General features: G+C 33.2%; 1 protein-coding gene across 2 annotated transcripts in view; it reads right to left on the minus strand.

Moving 5' to 3' along the window:
• LOC139820787 (semaphorin-1A) overlaps nt 1-24,941 on the minus strand; it is a 207,594-nt gene that overhangs the window by 37,403 nt on the left and 145,250 nt on the right. For both annotated transcript variants that reach the window (XM_071791312.1, XM_071791311.1), the window contains exon 5: nt 18,742-18,912. In XM_071791312.1, coding sequence (XP_071647413.1) covers nt 18,742-18,912 — 171 coding nt within the window. The remainder of the gene's footprint in view (nt 1-18,741; nt 18,913-24,941) is intronic.

Raw genomic sequence — 24,941 nt, forward strand, 5'->3', positions numbered from 1 at the left:
TACGAATTTTAATCCAATCAACGTGACAAGTAATGTAAATATTCCATTATATGGCGCTTGTAAAAATTTTTCACATTTTTCTTTAATACTTGGCCACAACTGACATCGTAATTCTCAACGAAATTATGCAAATAGAGTTTCAATTTCGAAGTATTTAAATGTTTTTAGATTTGCGAAACCGAAATTTGAACTTTGAACTTTCAAGTTTCCAAGTATATTTACCTAAAGAGTATTTGTTATTATTATTATTAAAGTTATTCAAAGCAGGTGTATCCATAAATAAAAAGAGAATCTGAAATATAGGAATAATTTATCAAAGCCTTTTAGGGATTTTAAGTCAATCCACGTAATCTAACGTTATCCGAAAGTTTTCGAATATTCTTGTGCATCTCTAATGATTTGATGAGCTTGCCGTAACTTTGATTCAACTTACAACGAGATACTTCACGTATCTCGATCCCGAAAATTAATAAACGGCGGTTTGCGTGAATACATACTCCTTTGTTCATCTATAGAACTTTGTATAATCTAGTCATATATCCGGTGAAAAAGCTTCATGGAGTGCCTACGTGCGCCTGACGAGGCGTTCGTGCGGCTCAATGGAGCTTGCAGACACGCACATACATATCTCCAGCATAAACGACGTATGCAACGTATATATGGAACATGTACAAGACGTATGTAGGACGTACACAACTTACGCGCACAAGCGTAATTTGCACAAATGGGTGCCTTTTGTGCGCATGACTGTAAATATGCGAAATTACTCGGGCAATTGTCCGGCGAATTGCACCTTTCGCAACAATTTCGATGGTAGTTGTACAAGACCAAAGACCAGATTGTTTCGCAAATTCGTAACATTATTTCGCACCACTTTCCAGATGGGCCTAATCACCGAGTAAGACAAATGAATGGTTGCGAATATAATTTAATTCCTAATAGTGCATTGTCTTTTTTGCACACATATATATTTATTTTTATTGTTGTGTAAATATTAATTCTCAATTAATTACTTCGAAAGTATAGAATTTATAACATAAGAATATTAACTAATTATTAAAATATTTTTAATCTTAATTAAATAAAAACATAATTTAATTTAAAAAAATAAAAATTAAAAAAAATAATTGTGTATGTGTTATATATATATATATATATACGTTTGTCATGCATTAAACTCTCGCTTATGTAATGCCGAATAAAGCATCAATATTAGCTGGCAGCTATAAAATGTCATAAAATGCGAACTCACGCACGTAATAAAAAAGCCAGTTATATATATCAATTAAAACAAACAAGTTTTGTAGTTATACATGTCATTAAATCCATATATTAGCTGATATAATCAGTTCTGTAACATTTTTTTTCGTAAGTGATATCGCGAGATCATCTCTTTTAGTAAAAAAATATGCGATACAATTTTTAATTGTTACGCTTATAGTCCACATACTTTGGAGCTGCAATATGATTTGTTGCGCTACCAGCGTGCGGGGCCATGTTTTGTTGCCGCATTCTATGCATGCAACACTGTTTGCTGTCATGTACGTTGCATAAACTACCTTGACTCTTTCATTATCCGTTTTCTGTGACAAATCCTCGATTCACGTTATTTTCTCAGCGCGCGTTTAATCACGCAATATTAACGTAAACTTTAATCATGGCCACATTCAATAATATTTCAATATCTCTCTTTTTCCTTAGATAATTAAAAATCAATCGCTATATTAAACCTGCAGCTAGCGATAAAACCGAAAGAAATAGCAATATTATAAATATCTATGTTTAAACTTATACTTTTTGTATCAATATGTTGATAAACACTTATGATTTATCAACACATGTAATTTCCGAAATTAATATATATAATTATAATTTTTATTATAGTTTGTCTCTTTCTCTCTTATAAAGACACAAATACCAAATAATCTTTCCAATTTAATTGAGCACAGTAATTCCATTGATAAAACAAGATAATAAAATCAATTCATAATTCTCTCTCTCTCTCTCTCTCTCTCTTTGTTCTTTCAATATAATTTTTTCCTATGTCTGATGTCAGTAAAAAAAACCGATAATTAATTAAACTATTTATAACTTTCTTTTTCTAATAATTCTCTCGTTTAAAATACTCATTAAAAATACTAACTATTAATTTAACGTTTCTAACTAACTAAATTTGAAGGATAAAATATGTAAACTAGTTATATCAAATATAACGTTGCTATGTATGGTATAACTACTATATAACTGTAAATTTTTGGCAAACGTGGAATTAATTTTTACTTAATAAATTTTTTTTAACCAAAATCAATAGTCTTTAAATTGCAACGATTAAAAATAGAGGACTTTTCTGGAAGTTAACTTTAAAATAAACTTATAAAGACGCATATATGTATATAGTAATATCTTATTTCCATCGCTAGTTTCAAATAGCTGAACATTGGCTTCTAATTTAAGGATTAAGTTACGAAGATATTTAATGATAAAAATTGCGGGTTTGCTAAAGTAACGATCTGTCTCGATATTTTCATAAAAAAAAAGGAATCCATAAATAAAAGGTGGCTCTTCAGGTGTCTTGTACATGTTACAGCTTTATACTTTCAAAAGATGTTACCATTGCAACATTAGAGTAGTATATGTATATCGCAGCAGTACGCGGCACGTATCCTAGCGGTTAGCGAGTGGTGTGGAATGCAGAATGAAAATGTTGAATGCTGTGAGCGATCGAGTATCTTACTCGTATATGTGGTTCTCATTTCCACAAAACGAAAAACGGGAGGACGGACGGATATATCAGAGCGGCTTACTGTCACTCGTCACGCGGCATGTACTTCATTCAAATAGCTGACATACGTCAAGCTGTTGGTCGCTTTTACAGAAACGTCGGCGGACTATGCCGAATAAACAGCGAAATTATAAAAAAGACCATGTCGAGTCCAACATTATGATGTTAAGCGATTATCGATGGCGCGATATTCCGTGATATCTGTCATGCATTGTGCATTATTCATAATTTATATGCATTATACCTAAATAATCGCGTCTTTTAGCTGTAGACCCTCTAAAGTCCAGAACAAATTTCAAATAAAATTTTCTTTTAATAAAAGTTAAATTATAATTTTCAAGATAAATCTGTGCATAAAATCTTGAAATAATAACTGTAAGGTATACTCTTAAATCTTCTAGTCAATTTAAAACTAATTTTTTCTTGACGAAAATGTCAAAGAGATTATTATAAATTTTCAACTTTCTACTAATTTTTAAATTACAGGTTTTTTTTAATAAATCAATTAAAATTTAATAAAAAATTGGATTCCGGTTCAGTTCAGCTTCTGAGAAGTCCTCCATTTTCAATCACTTCCGATTTAAAAGCTGTTTCTCTTTGCGATATTTTTTCTTTTTTAAAGAAAATATCAATTCCAAGTTGATCGAAGAGAGATTCTACAAGTAAAAGGTGGGACGATGGGTCTGAGACACGTCGTATAAGCAATCAACTGTGATTTCTACCAAAGTGGGTTCCCACGGACGCGTTGCTCGCCTCCTCGAGCAATAGCGTGTCGCAGAAAGAGAATTAGGATTCGGCATGGCTCATTATATTTGCTGACTATCAGCAAATATGACACGACCCGATTCGCAACGAAACGTGAGTCATGGACGAATTCGACACACGATGTTCGTGACATTAAGATGACTCGCATCTCAACCTTCAGGCTACGCATTATGGAAACTTGACCTTTCAGAAAGAATAAAATGATTACTTTTTTTAGTTTGATAAAAACGTCTCTAAGCATCGAAAAGTTTTAAAGATGTTCGTATTTATTTCAGTATATAATCTTTGTAGAAATTTAATTTTTTTGAGATGTAAAAAAGATTCATATATCTAAAATTAAAAATTTCGATGTCAATCACACAGCAATCCAATTTTTCATGTGTTAATTCAATTTCTATTTACGACAAATTATACTTTACAACGAGCAAAATTGTCTCCAGATTCTAATGTGTAATATTTTTAGAATAAAGATTAATAAGTGATAATAGCATATAAATATTTCCTTTTATACTATTTATACTTATGTATCACGCTTACAATGCTTATTGCATATTCGTGTTATTTATTATAATTTTATTTCTTTCAACTGTTTTGTTACATAATTAGGTTTATCTTTGGCTTTTGTATACATCATGACAAATACAATATAGATAGAATTATAATATAAAAGACTTTGTCGTTCCAATTTTGATAGTATTCGCAAATACCTCTTTCTTTGAACAATATTGTAATATTCGTGCGATCACACACAACGCAGTGCTTCCGATATAGGTCAAAGGATTTGAATGCAATCGAAATAAGCGTAACGCAATAAGCGCTCGCGTTTCATTCTCTTTTAGCGAGCGAAAGCTGCGTGTCACAAGTCTAAAGATTCGCATTAAAGACTGAATAAATCAGCGACACAGGTTCTCGTCCCGATTGCGCGAGATAACTCGTTTGTTCTTCGTTCGTTTCACTTTTTAGCGGATTAGTAGTTATTAAAAGAGCACGGATCGTGTCGCACGAACCGGTGGACTCCCGGCAGTCCCGGCTTTTACTCGTTATACTAATTACTTCGCCGGAGCGAGTTACAGCAGTCGCTTTGAATTATCTCGTCGCACGATAAAGGGTAATAGTCGAAGGACGAAAAAGAGAATGTGCTTGGCTAAAGCTGCTTGCGACGGTAATGGGATCGATATTTCTAACGACTACGCGAATGAACGTTGATTTATCGTTATCGAATATGGGTAACAGTTAAAGTTTCGTCGGATAAAATACGGAAGATTCATCAAGATAGCCTATGTATGTTTCAACGATGGAATAAAATTACGAGGAAAGAATAATTGCAGGACTTTTTAAAACGACTATCCTTTCCATCAAAAATAATTATAAGCACCACCTATAAGCGTTGCTGTATGATTTCTTTCATAAAATATCAGTTTTTCAATTTTATAATTAAATGTTTATTTGATCCTTAAACTTGTATCGGAACAAGAAGCAACGTGATGACTGTTTCAAACATCATAAATCACACGTTCGCATAACGAGTAGCGATATTCGATGACGAGAATGCGAAGCAATAGGTCGATAAAGTTAGGACGATGATTTGCGATTTATATCTCGAGTGTCCGTTTACGATTATTGGTGAGCGGTCGAAGCTTGAATCATCTGTCATTTGCCATCTCCTATTAATTATGCTCGCTTATATACAGGATAATTGACGTTATATCAGATGATTAGGTTGAGGCCTTTTCCATTGCCAGTATATTTGGCAATACGCTTGCAAGAAAGTATTATATTATTTCAAAAGATGGGAAATGTTCGTTACGCGTTTATCACCGTTTTTTCCCCGTATATTTTATGTCTGTGAATAGTTAGCTATACATAGAGTGAATGATTATGACTGCTTCATACCGCGTCAGGATCGATATGCGACAGACCAGTTACGGATATATTAACTATATAGGGCGTAAATGCGTGCTACAATGGAATAGATAATTTTACGTCGACGGATCATGGAGAAACAGAGAGTTCAGCTTATGAATATGTTCACGAATATGCAGAGACAAAGCAAATACCTAAATAACAGAAACAGAATAGTTTAAAGAAAGGATACGCTAACAATAATTAAAATCAATTTATTTGAAGAACGTTATCAAATACTGGATAATTTGTTGGTGAGTTCGAGTTTTATTAACGACACATTTATTTAATGACATAACAAACTCAAGATTAAGTGATCTATGAAAAAACAGACACGACTTCTTTTTTACTTACAATAATTTAAAATACAAAATTAATACAGAAAGGACGTTCAAATTTACTTTAAAAGAATCGACAGGATTCTTTTCGCTATTGAAATTTAGCACCACTAGCAGAATCGTAAATACCTTTTTTTTTATTGAAACAACACGCGGAACATGCGTAACATCGAGAAACGTCAAAATCAAAATGTTTGGAACATGTATACCGACAACAGCTGACATATGGGAAGCGATGTTACTACATCTGAATAAATTGTGACGAAAATACGAGGCGAGATTTGTTAGCCCGATCCCGTGAGATAGTAAAATAGAATAGACAAACAGAATACCGCAGGAAACGGGCATTTATGTACATGTACTTGTGTGTTCGGAAAAGAGAATGCGATTAACTCAAATCTAATTAAATGGAAGGGGAAATACGATTTTGCGTTCCCACGATGTTTCATGAGTGAAATGAGCGAAGACGTTAAAACCATCATGAATAATAAGATGGTAGAACATTTGCAATCTACTATATCACGTTGTGCGATACAAGCAAGAAGAGAAAGGTGTACTCAAATTATTTAGTCAATGTTTCTCTAGGGATCTCATAAACACTAATATCTCATAAACACAAATCGGAATTAATAGCGAACTTTCCATTGAAAAGCTTACTTCTCAACTATCTGCGCGTGTATGTATGTAAAATCTATTTTAAACAATAGAAAGCTTTGCCACACAATTTTCATTAAAAAAATGTTTTATAATATAAATAAGCCTATATAGAAATAACTAAGATATATGATATACTTTATGATATATCGTACATTTCAGATAACTGTACCTATTTGAAATAATTCTGATAACATTTCGACCATTTTCCGCTCGCGTAAGTTGTATCGCTATACGAAAAACATAGGCAAGGGGAGAAGAGAGCAAGAGGATCGAAAAGTACAGCATCTAACCAGCTCGTGGAAAGTACTTATATTTTCTCACTTCAAGCAAAACTTTGGAAATGTATAAGTCGATGACCGTAAGCACCACGTGTATGTGTGTATGTGAAGGGTAGGCGTGAATATTTCCTCGGCTGAGTGCCAAAAATTGTGTAAGATCATGTTAGAAAATATGGCAAGAACATGAGAAACTTCAAATTTGCATCAAATGCATTCATGATAGAAGAAAGTTTAAATAAAGGAATAGCTTCGTCGCTCCAAAAGTAACACTAAAGCGCACGAAATATAGCGACCGATATATATTCAGATCTCGTTTCACATCGTCCCTATATATTTGTCATAGAATATATAGAGATCGATACAATCCTTTTAAGGTCATAATTGAGAACATCATCTTTGGCACCAATTTTAACTGTTACTACTGATTCAAAATATTCCATTTTTAGTATCATTTTATTGTTACAATTTTAGATGTTTATAATTGAGAATATTATTTTCGGCATCAATTTTAACAATTATTACTTAAATATTTCAGTTTTCAGTATAATTTTATTATCAGAATTGCGTTCATTTTTTTGCTGTTGTAATATCGCTCTTCCCACAGTTTTACTTCACATTTTACATAAAAATGTCTAAGACGCTCGAAATAAACAATTATAATTTTCTATGTTAATTCCGTAGTTAATTCTCATATTTTATAAATAAATATTCTTTAAAGAATAATATTTTAATTTTCAAAATGTCTCTTGACTACTTTGAAAATACTTCACTGCGAATGCTAATGTTTCCACATGAGAGCACACGCGTTCTCAAATGCTATGTAACTGTAGTAAAGAATTTTATAAAAGAAACACTTGTCTTTTATAAAATTCTTTATTACAGTTACATTAGCATTTAATGGTAAAATCGAGAAAAACGTAGTATTATTTAGTAAATATTTTCAGATGCGGGCATTTTATTACACTCTCTTACGTATTGGAAAAATTATTATATCGAATGAGATATCGGCCAAAATTCATCGCGGCTTTTGAACGGGATAAGATAAGGAAAGAGAGTACAACAGGAAACAGTTTGAAAGCTCCGCAACGGAAATGCTCGGGAGCATCAAATTTCAGTACAGAAAAATGGAAAACCATTAAGTTCAAATGGTTATTCGATAAGATTTATTATTATGAGTATCAATCGAAATTATAGGGGCATCAAAACCTCATGATATGATATTTATCGGCAACGTCCATTATTGGATCACATTAATCTTCGCATTGTGCGCATTTTCGTGACATAACATGCACTTACGCATAAATTGTTTTAGGGAAAATTCTGAGGATCATTTCTGGAAAGGATGCGGAATCATTAAGCAAATTTGGTCGGAAGGAATCCGATAAATGCTAAGTCAGCGTGAATCGGCGATATACTCTGTGCTTGTTCGCTCAGAAATTCAGAACGTTCAAATAATGAACGCGGTCCTCGTACAATTTGATTTCAATCAATATTCTCTGCACAAACTGTCTATTAGGTCTTACAATGTCCAGCATCGTTAGGGAATACAGCTCGACTAAAATGGTGGTATATTTTTAATTTAGTAACTAGTTTCATCAAGATATTATGTAGCGTTAGAATGTGGACCGCGCGTTTCTTTATCCCCAAAAGTTATAATAACGATTCTTGAAATATTAACTATCCTAAATGTACTATTTCGTGAAGAATATTTGTTACACAAATGTTTTACAAATTATCGTCATTATCGTCATTATTTTCGAAATATGCCGCAGTTAAAAAAAGCGTACTAAGAAATTTTGTTTAAGAAAAGCTTAATAATACTTTATTTTTTTAAAAGTTACTATTAGAAAGAGCCAAGAAACTTCAGACAAAATATAAAAAAAAAAGCAAAAGCGGTTGGTTGAAATTTAAATTGTGGGACGTAAAATTGGATACGTGATACGTGATAGCGTGAGTTTTCAACATGAATACACTTCACAAAAAAAGTTACTTTGTTTCCAACGTATATTTCCAGTTGCATTTCAAACTTTTGACAGATACGTATAAACTATACGTTTATTTGTTCCAATATCGATTCCTGCGTTTAGATCCTTTTTTATCATATTGCGTTTGATTCCCTCTGAAATATGATAGGCCTTGTCGTAACTTTATTGATTAAAAGAAGGACATTATATACTATAAAAATTATAATTCAATAATGTAAGAGACAAGTATTTTTATATTATATTTTAATAACAGATTTCTTAATAAATTCAAGATTAACTTTTTAAGAAAATTTTTTGTTTGAATATACATTGCTTGTCGTATTAACAATTTTTCACTCTAGATATTTTTCTCGACTTTGAACTATTCAGTCAAAATTCATTTGAAAAAATAAAATTAGCCATTTAGAAATAATATCTGTAAATCAATTCAGCCCAGCTGTTTAATTTTTTAATATTTGTCTCGCGCATCCTTTTCGACTGTTTCGTTAAATTTTCGCCAACAAAAAATCAATACCGCGTAAGCATCGAAAGCTTTGTCGCAAAAACATGATGCGCCAGTCAAATGGAAATTTTGCGTGCATTTATTTATGAGATTCCATTTTACTGCTGCAACAGTTCGCAGTAAGCTAAATAAATTTCCTAGTATATTGCAAGTAATTTAGCGTATCGTAAATACGTGTATATGAAACACATCTACGACACAGGAGCAAATATAAAGTTCCGCGGAGCGGAGCGATTCCATTCGCGAGTATCGAGCGAAAAATATCTCGTTGGACACTTTCGTTGGCTGAGCTTATCTACGGGGCATCACCGGCATAAAAATACATGCGATGTCGCGGTTCTTGATGACGAGGAAGCAGCTTATCGTAGCGTACGTGCGCAACGGCGGGAACGAAGCGGGTATAACATGTGATAGTACAGTACTTGCCCGATTTTTCGCGCGAATGTACATCGCCGCGTACTCGCACCAACGACACCGTAGAGAACGCGGGAGTCGAGGAGATACGGGAGAAGATGAAAAAGGACCACGGTATAAGGAAATGTAGGATGTAAGTGGCGCATCAACGTGCGGATAATTTAGCAAGCGCATGTTAAATTTCAAAAGGTACTGTCCCTGCACAAGTATCAAAGTAGCTCGGGTGAAAATAGGTCAGTCATACATGAAGACAGAAAGAAAGAGCGTTAGACTTAACAAGTAATTACTATTATTTTTTAATAGATACTATTAATTATTTATTGTAGCTTTCTTATTATTAAATTATGATAAATCCTGAATCTCTTGTATCCAATTACGGAATTAATAGCGTGTAAAGATCATGTAAAATTAAATAAAAAATAAAGTTATTTATTCATGCTTCCGAGATATGCTTAAGTGGTGAAAGAAACTTTGCCTTTATCGTATTGTTATTGTAATTAATAATCACAAAATTATTAATATCTGTACATAATTTGATAAAGATCTCGGCTCAAAACTTGAGAGAGAATAAGAACTGTCAAATAAGCGTCTTAACGCCTTCTATTATACATGGGAATCAACATGTATAATTACCCAATTTTTTGCATTTATATGCGATACCAACAAAAATTCTACATGAGTGGTAGCACAGAATAAAACTCTGATAACGAAGCGTTCTTCTAAAAATATCGATTCGTCACACAATGTAAAATATATCCAATATATGTATAGGAAGAAAAATATTCTAGTTGAATACAGATAGTATGTATTTTTTGTTTAAAGATTGTTAAGTTTAGGTACATCCAAAAATCAAATAAAAAAAGATACCAACAAAAAAATTTACACCAAAACTTTGGGCGTAATCAATAAAGATAAAAATGATTTTTCTCGGCATAAAACTATGGAGTATATTGCTGTTCTAAATTAATGATGTGTGTAAAATTTAACAAACTTATTTGCTTTTGAGAGAAAAAATATATATAATTTTTATATTAACCTTTTCGTATGCACGTGAAACTAAATATCAATACTAAATGAATTAACTTTTATAGCCAGATTATATCAATATTTCTATATAAATGTTAAATAAAAATAAAATATGATGTTATATATACATATATGTATATATTACTTTAAACTTTCATATTTTTTTGAAAAATTCGAAACTATGTACCATGTCTTTATATCTGCATGCAACTATACAAATTATTTTGGTCTGGTGCATTGGACAAATTTTACATTGCGTGCCACGCGCATATTTTGAAAGGTATCGAAAGGAGAAGAATCCGGGCGGAGTAATGCGAAAAAAGTATACGTAAAAAATACAAAAAATAAAGATAAAGCGAGACAGAAAGAGACTAAACTGCCGTGTTTCGTGCGGAATGGCATGGGACGAATGAATTCCGGCGGAACACAAAGACAAGCGGTAGAGAGAGCGCAGCGCGGGAAAAGAAAGAAATTCTAAAGGACTGCCACAACCAGGAAATAGATGCTTTGGGAATAGAGTATTAAAGGCGTACCGAGAGAGCGCTTTACAACGGCAGGACGAGAGGAGAAGGTGTGACCGTGAGGGTTGAAAACGAGGCGGAAGGAGTGACTCGGGAGAGGAAGAAGATGGACCAAAAGAGACGACTCTCACATTCGGATGCCATATCAGACCGCGTGACTCGAATAGAAGTCACAGGTCGAATTTTCTCGGCTGGACGTGAGAATTAGGCGGGAAACGACAATTGAGATCCGTTCCACTTACTACTCTATCACGAGACCTTCAGATTTCGTCGAGGGATATCAGATCGGTTATTCTTAGAGCAGACTGACGCTTAAAGGAATTCCGTCCAAATTGGATGCTTATAGCGTTACGTGATACGCGCAAGTTTCTGTTATATATTTCCTTCAGCGAACTCAATCAATAGATCATACTTTATATATTTATTTTACATATTTACAAGAAAAATTTTCTAACATGTTATAACAGAAACCACACAAACTTTTTCCAAAACGTTATAAAATATATAATACATATAAATATTTCTTCGTTCGCATTCATAGCGGAATGTAAAATAAAATAACATAGAAGAAAAGATTCTAAAGATTATATATTTTTAAAGATCTTTATTCATCTTTACGCACATTATTATTTTATTATCTTTATAGTCAATGTTATACATATATTACATTGAGTAATTTTTTTTATTCAGTTATTTATGAACGATTGACATTTTCATGATGAAAAAGAAACAACTTTTATTTTAGAGATATATTTTTATGTGAAATTCCTTTGTTAAATGTTCTTAAAATGTGTGCTATGATGAATTATCGGTCGACAGTTGGATTATTGAAATATCGACGAACTTTGGATCCATCTTTCATTACATCACGACTTTGCTATATAGTCTCATTGTCGTTCTATAATAGAATGCCATGAAATGAGGCGGCTAGAATTGGAAATTTATTCGATTACTGTGAGATATTAGCTTTGTTCGAATTCACGTCGAAATCGTGGCGAGCGCGTATTTCCGTTGCGAGTAAAAATTGAGCTATCCATCGACTGCACAGAGTGCGTCGATTGGATATGCTTTGTGGCATAAAAGATTCATGTTACTGCGGATACGTACAAACTTGCTTTATAAAGATGAAAAAAAACCATTACAATATTTTAGGCGAGAAGTTTGTTACGTCAGCAAATTTTTCATTAACGCGACAATCCTTTTTCCTTTAAGAATGTACAAACAGCAGATTATCTCACTGCAGTAATTTCTAATTTATTCTTTACATTGCTATATTTGAACTTATAGGTTATTTCATTCTAATCTTCTTTAAAACAACAAAAATTGATTTATTTTTATTCATTATTTTTCATATTGTTCTACCTCTTCAGTCTCTTTTTCCCACCGATTGTGAAATGATTTATCGAACACATATATATCTATATTTGAACATTAAAATTACAATTCAAGCACGTGTTTGATTTAATCGAATCGACATTCATCTACAACAATCAATTTACTTACGATTTTCTGCGTTTTGTTTCGTTATCTTGCCGAATAAAAAATATATTCGGAATTAATCTATCCTCCAAGTTCTGCATTTACATACTGTAATAAATTTTTATAGACATTTATGAAAATGTTGTTCCAATCATTTGTGATATATATTTGGTATTGAATTATAATTGAATACAGGTCAATATCGCTAATACTATAAAAAAAAAATGTTTTTACATCAATGTTATTACGATATTAACCGGACTGTTGATTAACAGCGCGGTAGAGTGGTAATGATTACCATAAAAAAATCAATTCTTGGTTAGCACCGTAGAAAAATCGCACAAAATGATGTTACGGTTACATTCTTTGTGGCACTTAATCTTCTTTTCATAACCAGAACGCGCTTTGCTCCCGGCTCAATTAGTAGTTCATAGTGTTACTTTTACTTCCGTAATATTAGAGATATCTTCCGGATGTATTTCAAGGTTGTTAAAGACATCATGATATTACATTTCCAAATAATATTGTATATTTTAATTTAATCTGGTTTGTGTTATTTGGAAATTCCGTTTCAAAATATTCCACTATTGAGTTGTTTACGCGAATAATAATCGTTTTTAATCTCCGCAATATCTGCAAATACACGATTTATATCTTCCATATATTTACAAAAAGATTTTTTATGGCTATATATTAATAAATTTTTTAATAGATTTTTTATGGCTATTTATTAACAAATTTTTAACGTAATAGATTTGTCTTTTATATTTTCAATGTAGTTTTACACAAAGAGTTTTCGATTGTATATTATACCAACAGATAATATTGGAAAATGTCTTTCGTTGAATATGTTTTTACTGAATGCAGCTGGAAAATGTCAAGAGAATAAAATAATTCCATTACCGTAACAAATATTACATTATTATTTATTAGCATCATTAAATTGTCATTTGTTAGAATTAAATTAACAATTATGATGTATTTTCTAAGCAATGATACGTTGATAAACGGCATGATCCGTTATGATCGTTATGGTTGAAAAGAGGAGGGATTTATATATAAAAATATGAGTCAAAGATATATGTATAATATCTTTATAAAACCTTGTTTATGAGAAAATGGATTTCAAAATTAATATTATCTGCATAAATTTCGATCATACTACCATAAAATGATAAATTTATTTCTATCATAGCTCGCCTCTATCAAAATATGAATAAAGATATATAATATTCTATTTAAAAGATAAAGAAAATTTAGATATTTTGTATAACTTATCAGACAGCTTCAACAATTTTCTTTTTTTTATTTTTCAGATATCAAAATTTTCTTATTTATACTTTCGTAATTGCTGTAAAGTTGGATGATTTATGTCATAAGATAAAGTTAAAAATTATCATCTAAGTTTAAACATAATAACTCGATTAATAAAGATACCGATCCTCATTAGTTGAGCACCAATCTTCGTAATCGCATAACACAATTTTAATCTTCAATATAATCCGCTGCGAATTTAATAAACTATGAGTGAAATTGCACGTTTGAAGTTTGTGACGATTAAGAAAGATTAGAAAGAATGCTCAATCTCGACTTTAAAACATGCAAAATATTTTTCACTCTTTATAGTAGCGTATGTTTTATTCTATGCGAATAAATAGCAATAGCTTATCGAGTTTAAAAGCCTATCGCGGTTTATTATTTAAAATTTATTTCTATATTGCACATAAGTCTTTCATAAATTCTAAAAAAAAGTGAAAAGTACCCCGGTATGTGTTCGCGTAGCAAATATAGTGACGAAAAAGTAGAAAATCCTTGTACGACAAAATCATCCGTCTGCAAAGCGAGTTTTGTCGCGAATATCGCGCCATTTTTTTTCGCGTATCTTGCTTCGTATTGATCGTTGCAATTGTAAACAGCGCGATCTTGCATCGTCACGTCGTCGAACCGTGCGTTAAAATTTATTTCGGTGAAATTTTCGATTTCTTTTTTCTCGCAGAAGTTCTCGTGACGTAAATCTTGCGTGTTTACTGAAAACTTCCGGCGAAAAGCAGACCTACTTTGCGTATGATTTATTCGCCAGCGTGCACGCGGTTGCAGCGGATGAGTTTTTAATGGCGCATAATACGGAAGTAAAAATTGCTGGCTTTCGTGGACGCGTGAATTAGAGCTCGCGTGCGAGAAGTGAGAGGGCGGCGCATCAGTTTTCCATCACAGATCGAAGGGTATTACGGAAAATAAATTTCCTTTCGTTCAGGAAGCGGAATGATAAGGTATCGCGATGTCCTAAGGAGACACCAGTTACTTCCACGAAGACTCATCGATACGTCTTCCTCTCTACTCGAGAACTTTGGAAGCCTCACCGGTTGATTACTTCAAGAAGATCTCGACAACATTCGAATCTCATACCACGTATGTCACTGCCATTCGCGCACACATACGATCGATGCACACATACGTGCGCTTTCAATGCTAATCCTCGCGTCCGTTACTTGCACTTGGTGTTGGACGTCTAATTCTAATTGTCTATTTATTTCTTTTATGAGAAGATCGCATATTATTTTGAAAATTCTTTATTCTTAAAATTGGATAACCACAATTATCAAAGATGCATATACAAGAGATCGTTAACTCTTAAAAAGAAGAAATAATGATATTTAGACAGGGTAACGTATTTTGATTATTTTTAATCTCTTTGATCATGTGATCTGTACATACATAGCGACTTCATTTTCTAAAGTAAAGCCCACCAACGTTAATAACAATTTTTATGTATAAATATCTGCGGATACAACGTGTGTTCGTGAGAACAAATATTTTCAGATAAAATGTTTGTATAGTATTTTTTTTGCACTACTCTCTTGCAACAGAATTTAGCGGTAAAATCTTCATCTTAATATATATAAAGTATGTATATTATAATAATTCTCAAAATCTGAATATTTAATAATTAATATTTTTTAGGCAATTATAATACTTTTGTATTTTAATTGTCAAGAATATTTGTTCAACAGATAAATAATTTGTCTTTTTTTTGTTTATTTTATAATGTCATAATTTGTTCGCATATTAAGCGCAGATTCAACCATAGGTAAACGCATCTGAACAAAGATATAGCCTTATCTCGTTACCTTGATACCAGTTACCAGATCTCCGTGCACTTGCAGCAATCTCGTCATCTGTTCGAGATCGGAAGAAAGGAAGAGAAAGAGAGAGAAAGGAGAAAAGAAGGAAAAAGATATACGAGCAGATAAATCACGCCCTTGTGCCACTTTTCCTTTTTTTTCCTTTTGCACTATCCACCGCCCACCTTGGTCGTCGTTTCGCCATGACGACGCGTTTCCACGACGTGCCATTATTAAGACGCCGGGCGCCGCGACGTCTTGCTGCGTTCGCTCTACATGTATAAGCGCACATCGAGAACTTATTCCGATCCGTAACTTTACTTAAATCCAGCTGAGAGCACCCGTCCGCAAAACTCGCTGTGGTGTTAATCATTTTCCTTTTTCGATTACTCGTTTACACGTCTTGAATTAATTACGATCACTAACTGCGACGGGAAATCTTTACCTTCCAAGTCGAATAAATCCAGAAGAAAAGAATCAAACTCAAATAGATCCTTAATCTTAATTAGTTACATGGAAACTTTGTTGAAGTGATAATAATTGAAAACGACTATTTGACGATTTATCTAAGATAATTATCAATAAGTATAGGTCTTGACTTGACCTTCTTTCTAAGTTAAAGAACCCTATGTTTGCGAATCTGATAAGAAGAAATTACAGAATGTAAAAAGATATAAAGTAGAAAAGAGAATTAACGTTATATTTTTGTGATTAAAACGACTTTTTGTGATATAACTCTTCTATTTCAAAAAATTCAATTATCATAAAAAGAAATCGAAAAAGTTATTATTTATTTATAATTTATTAAAAGATAATAAAAATGTGGTTAAAAGAAAATATTCTTATAATTCTTTTTAAAAAAATAATTTTAAGAGTTGTTCTAACTCGCATATTCGATAAAAATTGTTCAACAAGTTGTTGTTTGAATTAATATCAGAAATGTCCGACACGTCCTTCACAAGTTTGAGTATCTTCAATAAAAAACGATTAAGAAAAGAACCGGCACTGACAGCACGATACCAAGCTGATTATTTGCGATTTACAAGAGATATGTCCAATAAAGAAAAAAAAGCGGAAATAAATGATGTCTATAGAAACGGAATCATGCAATCTAGATAATCCTGACAAATATTATCACAATTTACCTTACGTTATTATGTAATTAATGAAAATTATCACAGATATGGTAGTAAATGAATGAAGATGGTTTGTATCAGAATATAGTATAATGAAAGGATTAACTTTGAATTTATCTAATACCGAATAATTGCTGTTATTAGTTTAAAATAATCTAAAAATAAATAGAAAGAGAGAGAGAGAGAGGCAGAAAAGAAAAAAACTAGTATTGCCAAAGCGAATTTTATTGTCTAACAGAGAAAATGCTGTAGTGTACACAGCAAAAGTTGTAAAATAATATTTTTTGAAAGAAAACGTTTCTGTGAAAACGTTTTCCAATGGTCAGCACGTTTTCCGGATTTGAATATTATTGCAGATTGTTAGAGAATGTTAGCACAAGCCACAAACTGTATATTTTCGTGGAAAGCAATTTCAAGCTATTAATGAATCAAAGACGTGCGAGGTAGAATGGGTAAGATTAGAATAAAAAGAAATTCCAGAGAGACTTTATAAATTACTGCCAGAGCGAGTAATTGAGGTACTTGAGAACAAGGCAGAAAATTATTAAAACAGAGTTTCCGCGTTTTTCCCTTTATGCTTTTGATAATTTTTCAACTGTATTATCATTTCTGTCCTTTTAATGAACAAATTACATTTAAATATATATACATTGACTGAACAGAGCGTAACATGTGTGTGCGCTTTCTTCTCTTGTACAAGATTTTACATATTACTTGTGCAAAGTATTTAAAAAAAATTTTATTGTATTATTAAGAAACTAAAAGCTTTGTTGTGTGTTATTCCTTTATTCTTTCTCTTCTCTCTCTCTCTCTCTTTTCTTTCTAACGTATTGTAACTGCGAAGATTAGTAATCGTTATTACTTAATTGTACACCTAGCTCACAATGTTTACCAAACGTAACTGATCAACGAAATAAAGTATCATTTCATGAAATATAACTATTAGTTACCGCCACGTTACGATATTTTGCAACTCAATATAAATAAAGGTTCCGGGTCCGGCACGTATGCACGACGAAAGCGTTATGTAATTTGAAAGCCATGCGCCGGAATTGCATGAAACTTTCAGGAAATGTTAGCAATACCGTTACGGATATAACGATGCCATTGCGGTAACCCTGGGGCGTCTCATTCCCGTATATATTCTACAAACACGAAGGGTTAAATGTGGTTTACCAATTGCGCGGTTAAATTCCGGGGAACGTTTTCGAATCCCTCCGAGAAAATTACCTGTCGAAGTCAATCGCTCGTTCTTCTACACATTAACCGATTCGCTCGCAATATCACTTGATTTTATACGATACGTTATACGCTTCGTATTTTTCTCGACTCACTGACAGGCGAAAGAGTGTCGACGTCGAAAAGTATAGGGATCATTAATTGCATGTCAATATTTTTCAATTAAATCTAGAGTGTAAAGTATAAAACAGATTCTTTATATTAGACTAGACATTATTTTACTTTTTGATTTGTGACAAACAAAAAATATTGAATAAAAAAGTTTACTTAACTTTTTAACTTTCTAACTTGAATAATTTTCCATTATTTTTCAAATAAAACAATCGTCTTTTATTCGTTGTTGCAATGCACTTGATTGTAATATACGTGATTTATGTAATAAAAAGTTATTCAAAGTGAGAAAGCTATATCGTTAATCATGTTATTCAATTTTCAAAATCTATTTTCTTGAAAATAAAGACTTGCATGAAAAATTATTATGACATGTGCAAAGCATAGAATTGCGTTTTCTCTTGAAACATCTTTTGATTTAGTCCTCGAAGTTTCGACATGCAACTAAGAATCACCCTATGTGCTTTGGGACTTATAAGCTTACCTTGATCGTGAATTGTCTGCAGAGTGGCTTGTAGGCGTTTGTGCCGCAAACGAGAAAACGATCGGGGCCTTGTCTGCCGAACACTCGTACGTAGTTCTGGCATTCGTCGTCGCTGCGCCCTTTCAAGTAGCAAAGCTCGCGATGCGCCTCGGTGCTGGACCATTGCAATCTCTGAAACAGACAAGATCGAGCAAACATTAGTAACCTCGGGTCTCGGCCAACTTCGCATCACGTACACTGCGAAGTATGCAAGTTTGTATAACAAAAGCCGATTAGAGGTCAACCAAAGATTAATACTCTTGCATGAAAATTGAGACTTAACGGATCTCGATTCCCTTACTTTCAATAAGAGAGAAGGAGACATATATCGATTCGGAGAATACCGCCACTATCTCATGCTTTCGCGCGAGGCAGAGACTCGTTTTAATAATTCCCTCGTATCGCATTAATTTTACGAGTTACGCGCTTCGTTCGGCAGATTTAGAGCCGGATCCGCGAAAAATGTAAAGTCGTCTTAACGTTAAAGTCGACTTTAAGGGATAATTTATATCGCGTGAGCTGTACGCGTTAAAGAATTAAATTATAATGCGACGTTAAATCTTTTTAAATTTTTCGCGATCTCGGCGGAATAAATGAGTGCCGCCGCTAGTGGTTGAATCTTAATCCGATGACAACACTCTCGTGATAATAATGATGATGTACCTCGGCTTGTCTCTTTGTCATTGGCGTACGTATTATTATTCCGACTGAGAGGGTAACATATACGGTATTATTAATCCTTACATTGAGATACAGTGACGAATAATAATTTGGGCTACGTTTCCCAAATTTTGTATTTCCTAATATCTGCATTGTTTTAAAGTCACATATATCCTCTCAAGATAAACAGGTAAATGGATCTTGCAAGGCAATAAACGCTTTGTACATAAATTGCGATTATATTCGAAAAGGGCTTGAGGTAATCGGATTTTTGGATTTTACAGTTGAGTGATAATACATATGTATAATTTGGATGGAGGAGACATAAAACTTTGCATGTGCTTAGATGAAATTGCGCAAATTTTAAAGGAAATAAATGTACAATTTCTAGACTATCGGCATTCAGTGCTTTATTAAATCTATAAATAAATAATTAATTTTAAGCGCTACGTACACACACACACACAATCGATTTTAAGGAAAAATTCATTAACATTAACGTAAACTTTCTTACAATTGCATAAAATAATTAAACTTTTAATTGTTGGTTAATAAAGGGAACCAGACTAGAGTCAAGCTCAACAGGGTCTTCTTTCCCCGCTAATTTTTCCAAGCCCGTTCCCTTTAATATTAATATTTATTAATTTTCTATATGATTTAATGCCTAAAAAAATGAGAGATGTATAATTAATAAGTAATAAACCGAAACCATTGTGTGAAAGTGCGCAGATTATCCTACAGAAGAGAAAAGTAACAGTATATACGCGCGGAAAGAACAGAAAAAAGCTCGAGTAGAAAATAGAGCACTGAATTATTTCGCGGAGAAAAGAATTAGCGGGGAAAGGTCAGCCGCAATTCTAATTCTGGGACATTATATTATTCGTTCAATTAAAAAAAAAAAAAAAATTAAACGTTGCTTGCCGTGACTCGGTCTCCTTGTTTAAACCGACCACCTCGTGGCCCTGAGGCAACGTTGAGAGACACGGAGTGTACGAAACAACAAGAAGGTGAGGAGCGGCGAGAAGGTAAGATAGGCAGGGAAGGTAGGTTACGACAGGAGCTGCAGCTGCATACTGCCAAGCAGAAATCCTTGAACAAGCTATATTCAGCTTCTTCTCCAGCGCGCTATGTTATATCTTTACGACGTTTCATGGCCGACCGGGAAATTCCAGTTTCCTCGATAATTTTGGCTAGTCACGCCTCAACGAAACGCGCACGTTTAAGCCGTGTATTCTCGCAAAGAATTTCCTCTCATCTATACTTTTTTCAAGAAGACGAGAACACGAACTTTCCGCTGAACTCTCTTTATCGTGATTGATAAGTTTATTAAGGAACTCGAAACGTATTTTTCACACAGCAGAAAAGAGTCACTGCGAATGATATTTGAAGAATTTTAAATGTTCACAAGAATACGTAAAAAACGTTACAGTTTTTCAAACATTTCAAATATCTTTCCAATTTTCGTAACAATTTAATTTTATCATTTGTGTATGATTTTTTTTTAACCGATAGATAGCAATTGATTTTATCGAATATAACGAATTAGATAATAATTCGAAGCGATAGCTCGATCGGGAAATTGAGTAACGAGGGTACATTTAGCACGATAGAGAAATCGAATTATGTCCCGGGAAGGCAAATTATCTTCGAACGCCTGTCGTTATTCGAATGGATAAAATCCTAAAATCTAATTCTACTTAGTCAGATAAATTTCTAAAATAACGAAATATATAAATAAAATAGGACAAATAGTTTTGCTTTTTCATCATGTCTACAAATATAATTTCTAAAAGATCAAGAATAAGAATAGTAAAATATATTAACGTTCTATAACCACTAACGTCGTTCGCTATACGCGATTCTTAATTAATTTCTGGATCCTAAATGATATCTTGCCGCAGTGCCCGGTAGCGACGGCAAAGGAACCAATTAAGAAGCCGAACGGTATTTCGGGTATGGATGTGATTTAGGGAACAGCCGCGTGATGTATTCCGCTTTTTGCCCTAATTAGAATACGTCTCTGCAAATCTCTCGACCGTCGTCGTCGCCGTCGCCGTCAGTTCTAGGACTACGGTGCGAGCAGAAGCAGAAACAGCACGGCGAGTTACAACCGACTGAAAACTTTCGACCGCAAAATCGTACTGCATATTCATCGAGTAATACGATTTCGCCAGTTTCGAGCCTGCCGGTGGCCGATTTTACGCTTTAACCCGCGAATAAATTCGACTTCGGAACATCATACCGGAACGGCGCGGCGCGGCGCGGCGCAATGTGGCGCTCGCGAGAACTTCCCATAATTTTTTGTTCCCTTTGTTCGCAGACTTGATTCGGATATTCCGACTGGATCCTGTCAGTGTAACTTTCAGACAGGGAGGCGGTGGAGGAGATGCGGGAAAAGGGAGGAAGTATGCTTATCCGGGAGTAAACGGAAAGGAAAGATTTGTCCGACAGGACGAGTCTCCTTTATATTCGTTTTTTCTACAGAATTAAGTAATCCGCTTTTCGCAATCGATCAAAGTTTCTTTTCAAGCCGAGAAGTTTTAATTAAAACGCATGAGGCGATATCGGACGAATTAAAGTATCTGACACGTATATCCTATACTTACAATTAGTCCCGATCCTACCTCGGAATTTTATTAACTGTCTTTGAGAGAAATATATCTGAATCATCCGATTTATCTTGTTCGTGGATTGATATGTTGGAGCAATGCGGAAGATGTGATGAGTAGTCTGCATCAAAATTATTCAAATTCAAGATTATTTCAAGTCGACATATAGCAAGGAGATATGTGACATTAACTAGATTGTTTCTTTTTGTACAGATTTGTAATCAGACAATAAAACCAACTTATGACCAAATAAGAAATATGATTTCAACCAAAAGGTGGAGACATATGTTAAATATACATATATTCTAAACTTTAGTATATCAATTCTATTATTTCAGATATGTATAGGTACTACATATTGGAAATACATATTTAATATCAAAGATTATTGAATTAGAATTACAGCTTAAAGCTCGCTTATTAATATGTATCATATGCACGTCTTCCACTGTTTCTCAAATAAAATCTCAGAGTATTTCTCACACTTCGCTAGAATCCTAGATCGCGCAAAAATATTTACAGTCAGGTCAGGTAACCCGAAAGTTTTTAACGAAGCAACTTAAATACCCTCCTTAGCTGAAATACCAAGAAACGATATATGAGAGCTAGGGTAATTCAAGGGTATTGTACGAAGGAAGTATGGTAAGGTGCTGTGAAACATTTGTACTTCCGCAGTAAGTAGAATATACGTGTTTCCAACTGTAGTCTGTTTCTCGTGGCCAAAGCTGCGAGTTTGGCTATAATATAGGCATTAGTCGCAGGCATTCCGTAAAAACTTTTTCGGCACGCCAACAAGTTGCTTTGGCCCCTCAACTTGGGTAAAAATGGCACATCGATAACGACCAAGTGCGGTCAATACAAGAGCAAAAAGTATATTTATTTTCGTGTATAATTTATTTCCACCTCTTTCCACTTTTCGTATTATATTCATGCGAATAAATATAAATAGAAAAAAGAGAGAAAGAGAGAGAAGAATTCGATTTAGAATTATAAGATTTAATATATGGAAAAAATTCCTTATTCTGTATTATTCCTCATTCTACAACGTCATATCACATTTGAAGAAAGTTAAATAATACGTTACGATTGGTTAATAATTAAAATATATATCTGATTCACTTCTTTACATGCAAAACGTTCTAAAACCGTCGAATGTCTACAAAGTCGTCAATTGATTTAAAATTGATTTTTTTTCCAAAATGTGGAAGCACTTATAAAATCGATTATACGTCGTTGACAAATTAACTCATATTCCGTTGCCATTCTCGATCGATTTTACATTATTATTATAATCCGAGACAAACGCAGACAAATGTGCTGAATAATGAATAACAAGAAACGAATAATAAATTATATAGCACGTGACGCCCGATAATACATCATTCCACGCGCCGCGACGGAGTAACTTACATTTGTCCCGTTTGAATTACATTGCAAAGTTCGGAATTTATAGACACCGCTAATGCTCGCGAGTCCTCACCACTGACCGCCCTTGCCATTTCTCGACATATTACGCTTTATTTATAACTTTGCTGACTGTCATTAGTATGCAAATTTTCACATATGTACATAATAGATTAAAATTCAAATAACAACTATGGCCAGTTTAATTGTCATACATTATATGTACGTTTGTGAGTGTTTGCTACATATATATCTATTATACATATAAAGAAAAAATTCGAGATGATAATTAATCAACCTAATATTCTGAAAACTCGATCTACAATAATTAATTATCTTAAAGGAGTAAGAATTTATAAAATCACTTAATATCTAAAAATAACTAAATCAACTCAGTCAATCTTAATTAAAATCTCTAAAATAACATAACATCCAACTAATTTAATGATAACTTTTTAAATTATTACAGCCACTGCATTATTTTTAGAGCAAAAATTTCATTTGTATAAAGTGATTTAAAGTAATAATCTTCGTTTAAAATTTTTATGCTTTTTGAATTTTTCTTTCCCAGACAGTAAATTATTAATTATTAAGTAATCGTAATACTAACCCCAGACTCTTTTAGGAAATAGTAATAATTACGATTTAACTAAAATCCTTCTATGTTAAATTTATTCCTAATTTAATCCTTTGTCCATAAGATCTTGACGAACGTCATGCGCAAATGGTAATTTCAACAACAGATTTTTAAACGTTGTTTATTAACCCGCATAACATTGCTATCTCCGTTGCTATTGTATATCCAGAATAAAGTCAGACAAGTGTAATTTCGCGGACTGGGACGCCGAGCTGCGTCAGCCGACTCTCTTTTCAATTTTCCGCCATGCCGGCGGCGGCGGAGACGGTTTTGCTTTAACCTGCGGATTAACCGGCGAGCGGTTGTCGTTTGCTGTACAGTAGCGAGTATATATTGCACGAGTTGGTATTTAATCTAATAACGCGGTTGAAACAGAACACCCTTGGTCTTTTCTTACTATTGTACGCCGCACCTTCGAGATATTCTTGTTCTGTGCAAGACAAAGAGTCGCGCTGCACTTTTCTATTTCTGTACCCGACCAGATATGCAGTCTCTCGTATTACTACATTTCCTTTTTCTAATTAATTTTTGTCAGTATCAATCAAATCATATTTTATCAATTTCGTCGTGAAATTTTAGTCGAAAATTGTAAAGAGAAAAAAAAGAAGAGGGGACAGAGAGAGAGAGAAAGATAGAATATTATTTGAAATAATTACGGCTTTCGAATATGTAATTAACAACCCGATACAAGCAAAGACAATATTATTCATGATAAAAAGTGTTTCATTATATAAGAACAGCTTTGAAAATCGCTTTTATTACAATTAAATAACGCAGAAAATTTATTAAAACATCGTATTCTGTATTGCTTTCATTAAAGTCCAATATTAGACGCAATTTTATGAGCACTT

Source organism: Temnothorax longispinosus, chromosome 10 (assembly GCF_030848805.1).
Source record: "Temnothorax longispinosus isolate EJ_2023e chromosome 10, Tlon_JGU_v1, whole genome shotgun sequence".
Classification (NCBI taxonomy): Eukaryota; Metazoa; Arthropoda; class Insecta; order Hymenoptera; family Formicidae; genus Temnothorax; species Temnothorax longispinosus.